Source organism: Nipponia nippon, unplaced genomic scaffold, assembly GCF_047370975.1.
Source record: "Nipponia nippon isolate SJK-2023a ecotype South Korea unplaced genomic scaffold, ASM4737097v1 scaffold_11, whole genome shotgun sequence".
Classification (NCBI taxonomy): domain Eukaryota; kingdom Metazoa; phylum Chordata; class Aves; order Pelecaniformes; family Threskiornithidae; genus Nipponia; species Nipponia nippon.
In genome coordinates, this window is record NW_028262302.1 from 27,624,838 (window position 1) to 27,638,318 (window position 13,481).

Here is a 13,481-nt window from a genome sequence, read left to right on the forward strand (position 1 = left end):
CAAAACCAGAATTCTCATACAAAAATACTTCTGTGGCCAAATGAAATACTGAGTTTAAGTACGAAAGCAAGCACTTATACCTATCGTGCTGATTTTCCCCCTGCCTTCTCAACTAGGGAGTCTCATTTATCTCAAAGCAATCAAAAGAAAACACTTCGATTTTTAAAGTGAGAAAAGCTGCAGAAATGAAAGCCCTGTCTGGCACGAACAAATCATATTTGAGAAATCAAAAGGAGATCCTCCAAGTTAGGGGAAGGTTGAAAACAGTTCTGAATAATTTACTTTGCATAGCCCAGTTCCTGCCAAAACAGTTCCGTAAATCCCATGGTAGTTCAGATAATTTTCATTCTTAGAACAAAAAAAGCTAGATTGAACATTAGCAACATTAATTGTGTGATATGACCTGAATGATGCAAGAACAAGTAGTTAAGGGAACCACAACATCTGCTGAATTTTTAATCACTAGTTGTTTTGCTGCAAGGCAGAAGAACATTGTATATTAGCTTCCAAGCACTGTACAGAATGGCACATTAGGACAGGAAGATTTTAAATGGTGGAAATTCAGCCTCCGTGCTACCTAAATGCCATTACTTTGCTATGAACTGCAGACATAGCAGCTTCTGAAGTGGGGTACCTTTTTTTTTTTTTTTTTAAATCATATGGAAAAGAACACTCTTTTCTGCACCCCAAGATATCAGGCAGCCATTTCTGAATAATTTTTTTTTTTTTTAAAGCTGACATCATCTCACCAGCCATTCACACGTCCCTCTGTAGTGTATTTTTACTCTCAAAACAGCATTAAGTAGTCATGTGGCTGCCCAGCAGCAACTCACTTACAAAAGAGGTAGTTGAACCTCCGATGCGTAGGAAGGTGATCTATGTAAACATACATATGTACTGCAACAGGAGGTGCAACTGCAACATGTTTAGGCATACCTGGGCTATATTTAATCCATCTGCCTCCGACGCCCACTGCAATGACGCTGCAGACACCCAGGTTTTACCGTGAACTGGCTGTCCAAGCGAGTATCGTTGATGGGAGTCGCACAAGCCCACCCCATACCAAAGCCAGTCCTGCTGCGATTTCTCTGCTTTTGATACCCAAAAAAGCTAGATGAAAACCAACCATCATGCTTACAGTGGTAAATCCATCTCCAGTTACGTTCTAGGCATGAGACTGCAACAGCGGGATTAGCAAGCGAGACAGCAGATATTCCCCTTCCACAACCAGACAAAAAAGTTATTTGGGGAATAAACGCAAATTCCGCAACTACAAACGCAAATTCCAAATACAAACCCCACAACTACAGCCAGAATCTGCACTATGGGCAATTATCCCAATTCATATTTTTGGGGTGAAAAAAAAGGACATTAAAGAGAAGGACAACATTCAGACATTAAAAAAAGTCTGTCACACTGACTTTAATAAATTCTAAGTTTAATAAGTTAATAGAATCAAAATAGCTTAGAAAACAAACCCAGTAAATATGGTACAAATAAAAACTGAGCAGCCCCACATACTAAAGCAGCATTCCTGTGCCCTCCTTACTGCAGAGCTTACAAAGCTGGAAAGTTGATCTCTAACCAGCAACTTTCAGTAAACTAAGATCTCCTTTAAAAGCTTAAATGTATGGATAGGAACACCTAGTAATACATCCCATGACCAAATAATCCACAAGAGCCAAAAAAAGAAGCATTCAGGGACAAGAGATGCATGCTTCAAAGCTACACTAGCTTTAATCATAGGCTTAGGACCAGTCCTATGTTTTCCTTACAGGCTCGACTACCGGGTACAAGAGAAGCTGCTATCTTCTCTGAAACCAGGTATCAAACCTGCAACGGGAATACTGAAATTTGCCATATCTGCTGGTAATAAAGCAACTGGTATTTGAGAATGACACCAAATTGCTTGTTTTGTTATGCTACAGGGCAGCAAGAAGTGAAAATAACACCTTACGATGAACGTGTTGACACCTGGAACCTCAGGGACAGTTAGTACCTAGGTAGTATTATGTGTCTACTACACAGTATTCAACTTCACAGCACCAGAAATCGACCTTGGCACCTCTGCACCCCAAAACCGCAGCCCTTCCTGGCACGGGAACCACAGGCAAGTCTCCATGAACACACGCTCTCGCTGCCATTCAAGCCGCAGAGAGCTCACCACCGCCGTGGTACACGTCGGCAGCCCGCTACAAGACGAGCCTCCAATTTTAAGGGACACACAAAGATGTTTTATATGCCGATAAGAAAATTAGTCGCAGCTTAGCACTTGGCAAGTCACTCGCGCTTCTTCGTGATCCTTATCTAAATGGAGAAGAGATTTTAAAGAGCATTTAGTGCAAGTGAAACATACACAGCTTCCTCCTCAACCCCTGCTCGTTCTCCAATTAAATATGAAAGAGACAACTTAGTCACACGGAGTGTGCAAGATGATTTTAAGACACTGGTATTAAATCAAATCCTACAACTTTTTACACCTATTAAAATGGAACTTTGTCATTAGAAGGGGAGATTTTGATAAGTGCGACGCAATTAACAGACACTGCCTTTGTTACCAGGCTGCTCGTGATGAAGCCCAGAACTCCCCGACATTCCATTTCTTTCCCTGAAAGGCTCTGCGCTACAGCAAATTTATGGTTTTAGCATGTAAGGGGAGAATTGGGTACGTTACCTTCAAAACCAGTCAATAAGGCTCTTTCACTCGGACCCGGGGAAGGTGGGTGGCTGCTGGAAAGCAATACAAGGCTCTCCCTTCCCCCTTCCCTCTGGACCCAAAACCGCTGCATTCAAAACACTCCCATCCCCTGCAGCAAGGGATTAGCCATTTATTAAAAAGGAATCAAAACACTGTAAAAGGCTTCCAGTTAAGATTTCAAGGGAAAAAAAATTAAAATTTAAAAAAAAAAAAAACTAAACAGGCAACACTGGTGCAACTGGAGTCACATTAGGATTTCTTCTGGGCACTGAAGACCAAATAGCTCAAATGTAAGCAGGACGTCATTTGTCTGGACGATGCTGTTCAAACGGCTCAAAAGGGGAGCAGAACTACATTATTTTTTTTTAGTCAGTCATTTTGCTGTCTCCACGTTAAGCAGTAACAACATTAACAACGTACAGGCATTTACAGGTTTAGACTTTGGACTTCCAAAACAACTGCCCACCTCCACGCTTATTTTTTTTTTTTTTTGGCTCTTCTCTAGGGGTGACAGACAATTATAATGGCCAATTATGTAAAACCTTTCATCCGAGAAAACACAAAGCACTACGCAAACACTCATTAAGACTCAGAACTCGAGTCTGCGCCACACGTTAGCCGGTTCAAAGCTAGCCTGGCTATCTCAGGCTACCAAAACTGGATACCGAGAGCCATGGCGTGGCCAAGATAGCAGGCAGCACAGCAGGGTTAACCACTGGAGTATTTACCCAGCTTTGCAGGCGGGTTCTGCAGCCCTCAACGAACCCCGAGCCGCTGCGGCTGTGCTCTACAGCCCCATCCCAGCCGGTTATTTAAAAGCAGAGCAGCGAGACATAGGCTGCCGTTGAGCGTTGTACAAAGCCCCTCGCAGGACAAGCGTCAGAGCCACCTCTCGGGCTGACAGAAGGACATTTTTTTTCCAGCTGGAAGCCACACGACACAAGTCAATGTCCTCAGTTTACTGAAGAAATTAAAAGCTACACTTACTGTTTCCAGTAAGGCCTTGAAGGAAGTAATTTTGAGAAGGAATCACTTCCACCATAATTGTACTTTTAACCTTTCCTTAGGTTCTTACACCATCCCCACGTGAATGCGTTATTAGTGGTATTATCTACAATATCTAATAACGATTAAAGCTTTATTTTTGGATCATTGTTGATGTTCACCGAGCTTCACAATCCCTCCTCTGAAAGGCTGGCAGAGGCACGAAGCACGGGGTAAGCCGTGCAGCAAACACCATCAGGAAGTGACAGTGCTCAGATCAAAATTTGGGGAAAAATACGTGGGGTTTGGAGGTTTGTTTTTTAAAGAAGAACCCTGTCTGCTTGCCCGCAGGCCCACGAAGAGCCCGCCACCCGCACGAAGCGGGGGGTTAGGCCGACCCCCGCCCGGGCAGGCTGCCCTCAGCCACGCGTGGGTCGGCCGCGGGGGACGATGGCGTGGTGCAAGCGCCGGGGAGGGTGAAGAGGCGCCGGGCGCCCCGCACGCCGGGCCCGGGCCCTGCGGCGGGGACGGGACCCGGCACCCGCGGAGGGCTCCCTCCCCCTCACCGCGGGCTCCCGCTGTCAGGCCCGCCGGCCGGCGGGAAGGCCACGGGAGCGCTGCCAGCGGAGCCGCGGAGGGGGCACGACGGGGGAATCCCGATAAACCCCCTCCCCGGGGAGGCGGCGAGAAGGGTGCCGGCGCGGACGGGAGCACCGGGGATAAAATAAAATAAACCCGAGAAGGGGCGGCCGGCGGCGGGGAGGCGCCGCGCTGAGGGAGCGAGGAGGCCCGGTGCCCTCCGCGGGGCCCGGCGCCGCGCAGCCCCGTCCGGCGGGCGGCCAGCGGCCCCTCGGCGGCCCCCGCAGCCGCCATGGCCGGTCGGGAGAGCGGGCGGTGCGTGCGGGGCCTGCTCGCCGCCCACCTGCCCGCGGCCCCAAGCCGAGCCGAGCCGAGCCGAGCGGCCGCCCTCCCTCCCGCCCTCCTGCGAGAAGCCTACCGGGAGCGGGGCCGGTCGCGCTCCCGCGGGAAGGAGGAGGAGGAGGAGGAGGAGGAGGAGGAGGCGTCCCGGCGGCGGCGAGCTGCGCGGAGCCGCCAGGCTGGGCTCGGCGCGGAGCGGAGCGGCCGGATCCCCCCTGCGCCCAGCCGCGGCGGCGGGAGGGGCCGCACCGGCCTCGCCAATCCGCGCCCGGGGCGGAGCGGGGCGGGACGGGCCCGGGCCCGCCGGGGAGGGTCGCGGCACCGCCGGCCGCCCCCGCGCCGTGCCAGGCACCGGCAGCCCCGCCGCGCCAGGCAGCGCCGGGCGGGCACCGCAGGGGTCGGGGGCCCGAGTCGGGGCCTCTCGGGTCTCCTCAGGGCTCCATCTCCGCCGCCCTTCCCGGGCCCGGAGCTCTCCTCAGGGCCTCCGCGGTTTCCTCAGAGCGGGGCCAGGCCCGGGGGGTCCCGGCCTGCGGGCTGAAGGCCGGGGACCGGCAGGGTCGAGGCCTCCCCGTAGCCCCCAGCGCTGGCAGGCGTGAGGGCCCCCGCAGCCTTGCTCGCCCTGGTGCCTCCAGGCTCGGACCTCGATGCCCAGGTGCCGGTTGCTGTGAGGTTCAGCGACCAACATGGCACTGAAAGCAACGGGGGTGCCAGCTCCCAGCCCTCTGCCTGGCACCGGCAGCTTACGAGTGGATCTAATACGGTGATAACAGGGTAAAAATCTATACAGTCCTCTGCAGGAGGCCAAAGAAGCTCCTTTGATAGACCTTCTGGCTTTAAAATCTACTTAACTCCTGACTGTAGGGCTAAAAGAGCTGCTGGGAGGTTACTGGGAGTGCGAAGGGTACTGGGACCCCACCAGCGCGGTGCCAGCCTTGCCAGCGAGCTTGTTTTGCCAACGTTGCCTCCCCGGCACAATCACTAAATACCCTTTGCCATCATCCGTGCAGATGCTGCCCTCAACGGAGGAAAACATGGGCTGCTTTCTGGTGTAGATGGATCCTGGGAGGCAGAGCTGCGCAGACCCTGGGCATCGCCCCAGCCATCTTCTCTGTGCCATCCTCGCAAAGCCCTCGGTCTGCAGGGAGAAAGAGATGGGCACCGTTGAAATCCTCCGAAACCAAAGGTATAGAGAACAAGAGTGAAATGCAAAGGGGAGGCATTGGGAAAAGGGGAATTGAGTGGTGGCACCAGATGGTAGCTTGAGCCTAAGGGGTTATTGCAAGAAGGACCCTTCCCCCTCCTCAGAAGATTTCAGTAGTTTGTTTCTGCTTAGAGGGAAGCAGGAGGGATGCAGGTCCCCGCGGGGGACCGCAGATGATCCAGGGTGAGAGCAGGAATAGCAAACCTAGCTAGCAAACCAAACAGAGGAGACACTACTTACTCTGTGTAATGCAATACTGCGAGAAGATCAGTGGGAGCGTTGTCAAGCTAAAAAGCAGCGTAAGTGTGTCAGCACAGCACTGTGCCGCAGTAGTCCTGACGAGGGGCAGAGCTAATTAGCCAAGGCACGGGATCACATTAACATGGCATCTCAGATGGCTGAGGTGAATCTCCCAAAGTCTCTGGAGTCCCTGTTGACTACGGCCGCTATGTGCAAAGACGAAGCGAGGACAGGAGGGAAGATGGAGGTAAAATGAATTGCTGAAGGTCAAATATCAGATCAGTGACAGGATGGAAAACAGAACCTACAGTTCCTCATCCCTCCAGTACTTTCTCCTCTGGACCGTAACAAAACGCCAGAACAACAACGGGATTTAGCTGCTGCTGCTGACACAGTAGCTTCATGTGTTCCAGGGGAAAATTCTGTGTTTTGGTATAGGACCATGGTGATATTTTTGTGCACGTGTCAAAAAAACCTAATTACTAGCACAGTACCACAGTTCAGTGACACACACTGACACGCAAGATGACTTAAAGGGGAACGAAATATGTGCCCTGTCATATTAGAAAAAGGCCCCACAACGCTACAGACCCAGTCTTTTGTTGTAAGTTGATAAAGACAGCTAAATGCCATTTGCTGCTAAGTGAATTCTAATGATTAAATAACCTTTCTCCCCCTGCCCCCCCCAGGGCATTTAGTGATAATATAAGAAAGATTTTGCACATTGTTTAGCTTACATGGCCATCTGGCACTTTTGCATTTCTGTAGCCTTGAACATTAAAAAAAAACATAGATAAAGAAAACCTGTCCTATCTTATCGGAGACCTGGAGAAGTTTAACTCTGTCAGAGTACATAGGATTAACCAAGTCGTTATAACTCTTTTATTGTTTCCATCTTAATTAACGGTCATATTCCTCAAAGCCTTGCGCTGTTGTACTCTCTAAACCAGGCTGTTCCTTATCGACTTTCTATTTGTTTTAGCCGTGAAACACTTAACTCCAGCAGTCACATCCAGCTTCCATACAAGTTTTCTCCTTCTGGGCAATGGAGACACAAGGGAGATGCATGCTGAGAAAAAATACATGAAGGTTTTAAGCCAAAATAATAAAATACTAGAAGTCTTGTCTAAGCTAGGGAAAAGGATGCTTGTTTCAAATGAAAACGCAATGGTCCTGGCCTAACTCAATTAGAAACCCACTTAACGCTGCCAAAACATCATCTAATACCACTGCACTAAGTGGTTTCTTCATCTGCTTTTGCTAAGGGGGATAAAAGTACAATTCACCCAAGGTAACCCACTCCAAAGGCCCTGGAAACAACACAAAGTTTGGTCTCAACTCAGCAGTGGCTTATGGTTGAATCCAGCATTTGTTCGTGGGTTAATTCCTGCTCCCCTCTTCCCCATGGAAGAAAACCAACAAGGTTTGAGTCTCTTTGGGAACAAATGTGATTTCCTTAAGAATGTGGCTTTGGGCCTTGGAGGACGAAACCAGCTGCAGGATGCTTTCACCTGTAGTGCTAGAGCGGGTTTGTGACTGAAATCTGTAACAGCAGGGAACATTCGGTGTCAATAACAGAGGATGTGAAGATATGCCGAGATAAAAACTACTCAGGCTTTTGTTTCCAACTGTACTTTGCATTATAAGATTGCTAGTTTGCATTTTAGACTAGCTCCAGTGAAAGCTGGGAGCTTATAAATGTGCTACAACATCTTGCTATTAGGTATCAGGCTGCCAGAGTGCAATGTAATACCCAGAGTCGGGTACCTCATCTTTCTATTTATAGCCCGGAGAGCGTTAGCCACCTCCCAAGGGCGAGTGGAACCTCCTGCCTACCCAGCAGAGAACTGGTTGCAGGAAACATCAAACGAGATGTATTAGACTTGCTTTGCATAGCCAGCGTGTAGGTGTTTCCGGCAGCGTGGAGTCCCGGGCCCACACATCTGGGGGGTAGGAGCCTGTAAGTGCACTTGGAAGGAACAGAACAAGGTTACCAATTCCTTTCTAACACCGCGGGCTGCATTTGATATCGTTTGTTGTACGTGCTAATCTAGGTGTTAGAGCAAATACCCAGGAAAGGGAAGAGGCTCTCCAAACTCCTCCTGGTGAAAGTCCAAATGTGTATCTCTCCTCCCTGCTCGGACCATACCCGCCTCGCTACGGTTTGGCGGGTGGCTGTCTCGCACTCCTGTTAAAAACATGCTGCTGTGCAAAACGAAACCCAAAGAACAGAGCAAGAAAATGCAGCAGAAGGCTTAACTGTGTTTCCTAGTTGTTGTAAGACAGGAATTTAGCTTCTGTTTTCTGCTCTTAGAATGTCTTCTGTTTTTTTTTAAACTACCGACCACTTCAGATGAAAAGCATAAGCAGAAGTGGGAACAACAGCCAACGCGCTGTAATGGTTTTGCTGCACAAGACTTGATCAAGAGGCTATCAATTAAATTTGGCAGGAGGACAATTTATCAATTAAATTTGGCAGTGCTGGGCTCCACATACAGTAGTTTGCCTACAGAGGCTTTTCTTTGACTCTGCAAGTGGCAAGTAAGTGGCGCTGCGGGCTACAGCTTTATAACTCCATTTGCCTGAACTTTCACCAAAAATATATTCAGAAATTGTAATTATTTCAAGGCTAAATTTGGAGACAGGTTTCCCTACGTGCTCCATATTGCTCTTCAGTAAGGTGCATTTATGCAAGGGTAGGAAGAATTACCCTCGCAAAGAACAATATCCCACGTGAACAAAAGAAGAGTAGAAACAGCAAGTTAGCAGATTTCCACATAATGATCTCCTTGGTACAAAATGTGTCCGATAGTGACAGTTGTATTGTCAAGAAGTAGCTAAATTCAAATTGGTTCTCAAAGCTTCAGTGGCTAAAATGTAGGCATATTATCATAAAATCATCAGGACTGTATGAGAATGACACGGTTAATCTTTCAGGTATGTGTAATATCTGTACAGGATAATGAGTTTATATAGTCATATTGCTTGTTTACCTCTATTAAATGGTATTATGTTTATTCCTTTTAACAATAACATCAGCAGCCATCAGGAATTTGGCTGAAAAAAATTATTACTGTTTTATCTTAAAGTGACACTGCAATACTTTAAAATCATGGTGTTATTCAAATACATCAAGACCCTTGCGGCGACCTAGATACCGCCAGTGGAAGGTGTCACCGCGGTGTGTTAAGGAAACCCATTCTGGCGTTAACCCAGCGAGCTCAGGTAACCGCCAGCGAAGGTGCACGGCAGGGCCTGAGCCTGCCAAGGACCCGGGTGAGGTACTCGGGTTACCAGTCTGCCTTGAAGCGCATACTGCCGCCTTATCGCCGATGTTGTTAGTTGAGCTAGTGAGATTAAAGCCCCGGCTGTAGTGCAGCCACGCTTCCTAAATTCACTATCAACATCCACCAGTGGGAATTAGCAACTGCACCAGCCTAGATGCTCCGAGGAGCAAACAAGTATTGTTTCAGTATGAAGGAATGCTTCAGATGCGGGTATACTGTAAGGAAAAATTGGGGTTTGGTTGGAAGGAAGACACTCCTAAATTCATCTTTTCCCTAAAACTTGTGGTTCAGCATGGCTCACATCATTGGCTATATCCTGGTATCGTAAGGTGGAACTGCTGAATGCCCTCAAATTCCACCGATTTGGGAGAAAGAGGGGAGTAACAAAAAGCAGCAAACACTGAGGACTGGACTGGGCTTTGTGGGCAGAGTCTACAAATACGAACTCCCGTAGGCTCTGTTGTTTAACTGGATCTTATTCGTACCATTGGGGAACCTGGCAGCAGTCAATAGCCTCCATACTCATCTTGTATCATCCTACAGTAAATCAACGACTGTAGGATTAGTCCGGATGGTCAATGTTTGCGAGTCTTTGCTGTAACCCCTGGCAGCCTACACAGGGAACCAGGGGGGTGACACTTTTCTGACTGCTACAATCCGTGACGCGCAGAGCCGCTCTCTAACGATGCGAGAGGGATCGCTCCTGCGGGGAACAGCTCTGCGCTCTGACCGAATGGTCTTTCATCCACTCACTGCCGTCTTCATCCACTGTAATCGCGTTTATATACAAATTTACTGACATTTAGGCCGTTGGAAAGGCACGGTTGTCCTCCGCCGCTTACCATCACGCCTGCTGCTCAGCATTTTCCTGTTTGGCAACACTTCCCCCCCCCCCCCCCCCCCCAATGCCGTCTACATTTTTGCAGTGCCACCAAGCGGCTGGTTTCTTCATTAGCATTTTTGCATTTTAATTTTGCAGCTTGCAATTTATAAACGAACGCCGAACAAACTTGTCGTGTCGATGAAAATCGCATTAAACACAATCCCCCCCAGCAAACCGCAGGGCCGGTACGAAGCAAATACGGAATACAGGGGCCGCAAACCCCGGCACAACCCCAGGGCCTTTAAAGCCTGTGTAAACCCGGCTTCGGTTCCTCAGGTGACGGCACAGCGCGGTCACTGAAGCACGGACCCAGGCCTGCCTGGGCGCCGGGAGAGGGGTGGGAGGCCTGCGGGCCCCTCTCACCCTGCCCCCGCGGAGCGTGAGGGCACCGGACCCCGGGCCGCGGCCTAAGCGACTCCCCCGCGGCCGGGGAACCCCCGCCGCCATCTTAGAGCAGCGCCCCCGCGGCGGGCGGGACGCCAGGGGAAGGCCTCCCCCACCCCCACGCGGCCTCGCCTCCCGCACTGCGCCAGCCAATGAGCGGCAAGCGCGGGGGGGGGGAAATGCTCAACGTAGCCAATGGGTATCAAGCGTGGCGATGACGAGTGACCAGTAAACAGCCCCCTCTGCGATTTCGTTACCGCCCATCAACGGTCAGGCGTCAGCGGACCAATGAGAGTCTGCGGGCGGGCCGGGACTGGCCAATGAGCGTTGCGAGGTGAGATTTGAAAGTGAGCCGAGGCGGGCGGCGTTGTGGTCGCTGAGGAGGCCGGGGCTCGGCACAGGTACGGCGGGGCTGGGAGCGGGCCCCGGGGTGGGGGGGTGTCTCGTCCTCGGGGCCTGGCGGCGGTGCCTCCTTTCTCAGCGGGCCTGGAAACACGGGGAGGCGGTGACGGAGAAGGGGCTGAGGCGCCAAAGCTGTGGGGAGCCGGGGAAGCCGCGGCTGGAAGGTGGTGGTCGGCTCGTCGTCATCCCCGGGGCCCCGGCTCGAAGCCCTTGGGTCCAGACCTTGTTCAGCCCCTGAACCTACCGGGTTCTTGCTTTAAAAATAGCGATGTTTGCGGTTCCTGCTCTACTTTGTTGCTCTTCGGGCAAAAAATGCTAACGGTGCGCCTTAATCTTTTTCACGTCCGTATTACGCCTTTGGTTCTTGTGGCGTTGCTGGTCAAAAGTAGTTCTTTCCCCCCTTTTTTTTAATAAAAACCAATCCTATACATTTTTAACTTTAATTTTGGTAGTATATGCCAGCCAGTCCCAAGTCTTTCTTTTCTTTGAAGCCCTTTGTCCCTTTCCTGCTACTAGTCTTTATGTGAATTTACCCCAATTTAAATTCTACTTAATCTTCTAAACTTTTGTTTGGGCAAGGTACTACTCAGAAACCATAACCTGGAAAGAAAAGGCGACAGGTATTTTTTTTGTCCTAAAGAGATGTTGAGGACATTGAGCATTCCATACGTTTTTAATGAGCCCAAAGAGATCATGGGTGATCTGTTGCATTGCTTTTGCTGACCTGGGGTATGAGTTAATAAGACCTTTTTGAGAAGGTCTCTTTGTGTCTCTGCTTACGTTGTATTTGCCTTCTTCAAGTTTCAGATGAATTCAGCTGCAGGATTACTTATTGAAAGGTAGATCGCTTGCTCTTGAGGCTTATTCATGGGAGAAGGCCTTAAGTGGACTTATACTACAATACCTAGGAAAATACTGTTCAAAGTAGAAGGTGGAGCATAAAAATCCTTTAAATGCGTTGAATATTTGTCAGTGTTTAAGGCAAATGCAGCTTTCTGTAAGCTTGCCTGATAGATAACAATGTATATCCTGTGGATAGAGAGTATGTTACCTTCCATTAAGGCACTGAATTAAAAATTGTGCGTGCACTCTGAAAGCACTGTGGCTGTACTTAAAGAGCATGTTTAAGGAGTCCCAGACACAGGGAATTCGTCCTGTGAGTCCACAGAGGATGAGAACAGGGACCTGATGCTAGCTGCTGCTTTTAGGAATTATTTTCCTCCACTGGGCTCAAAAAGCCTGCTTCTTCTAGGAGGTAGATAGTAGGGGTATATTACCACTAACTGTTTTCTTCATGGCTTTCCGTGGGAGTTACTAACGAGATCAGTCCAAAGATGGTTACTGGAGATGCTCACGAACTAACCTTCCTTAATCACTTACACGTAAAGCAAGGGAAATATGACCTATGAACTACAGTAGAGTTAGTCTGATCATTTGCAATCATTACTAATTAAGTGGCATCTTTTAATCGATTTCTGAAAGGTGGAATGTAAGATGCAGGATGAAATGTAAGTCAGTCACAAATCGGGTGGCACTGCCATGCACCAGCTCTTCCAGGGTTATGTGGAAAAGATCCAGTCTCAGATTTGAGTGCTTTAAGCTGAGTTTAGCTTTTTATTCGCATTTGCTCATTTACCCTTCCAGTGACCATTTTGCTTTCCTGCAGCACTGAATGTATTGGAAAAAAAGCAAAATATACCCATTTAGATTTCTGACTCATACGTTACCTCCCGTATCTATTCCAAGCACTTCCAGATGGTTGTGCAGGTGCTGCTGGTGCTGTGCAAGTTACTCCGTACATGAATACTGCCATGAAGTGGGGCAAAAGGAGCTGCTGCTGCCAGCAGTGATGGCATCTGAACAGACTTTGTCTGTATTCCTTTTTACAATAGCTCAGATTCTCTCCTTGCTTGCTTGTTCTGTAAGTATATACAGTTTAAGAGTACATTCCTATTTATTTCTGTACTCTCTCTGTTTATTTTGGTACTCTTTTTCTTCTGACATTTGCGTTTTTCAGTTAGGCTGCTGGTGTTGTTTTTGGCTTTTGGTAGCAAATGGAGGGGGAGGGGACTGACTTTAAGAAATCCTGTACACCCACAGGCAAGGCTGATCTCTTCAGTCCAGTTCACTGATGATTCCTTTAGCTTGAGCAAAACTTGCTGTCTTGAAATGAAGAACCTCAGTAAGTGACTAATTTACTGGTCAATGAGTAATTGTTGGCTATTTAGTTTAGCTCTGTCACCCTCCTTACTGTAAAGCTGTTTTCTGTGAGTAATGGAAGATGAGGTTTCTCAAAGACCCCGGTTGCGGTGGCAGACAGAGCGAGGCCAATTGCAAAAACTGATCCTGACCCCTCTCCAGGAAGAAAGCATGAAAATCCTTGACAAGACAGGGTTCAGCGGGATGCAGGGGATGGAGCTTTTTACATTGCTGTTAGCACAACACGGACAGACCAACTGATGCTTCCATCCAGTCTTCCTTAGG

General features: G+C 49.0%; 2 protein-coding genes across 7 annotated transcripts in view; one reads left to right on the plus strand and one right to left on the minus strand.

Moving 5' to 3' along the window:
• Nucleotides 1-4,822, minus strand: part of FBXO34 (F-box protein 34) — a 40,827-nt gene extending 36,005 nt beyond the window's left edge. For 2 of the 4 annotated variants that reach the window (XM_087748090.1, XM_087748088.1), the window contains exon 1: nt 4,680-4,820. The gene's annotated coding sequence lies outside the window, so the exon portion shown is untranslated. Of the gene's footprint in view, nt 1-4,679 lie in introns of all 4 variants that reach the window. The other 2 variants (XM_087748089.1, XM_087748091.1) reach the window with 2 other exon arrangements.
• A 169-nt stretch (nt 4,823-4,991) lies between these two features.
• Nucleotides 4,992-13,481, plus strand: part of DLGAP5 (DLG associated protein 5) — a 29,598-nt gene continuing 21,108 nt past the window's right edge. For 2 of the 3 annotated variants that reach the window (XM_087748086.1, XM_087748087.1), the window contains exons 1-2: nt 4,992-5,371; nt 5,608-5,783. In XM_087748086.1, coding sequence (XP_087604212.1) covers nt 5,653-5,783 — 131 coding nt within the window. In that variant the 5' untranslated portion in view covers nt 4,992-5,371; nt 5,608-5,652. Of the gene's footprint in view, nt 5,372-5,607; nt 5,784-10,864; nt 10,997-13,481 lie in introns of those variants that run through there. The other variant, XM_009472689.2, reaches the window with a different exon arrangement.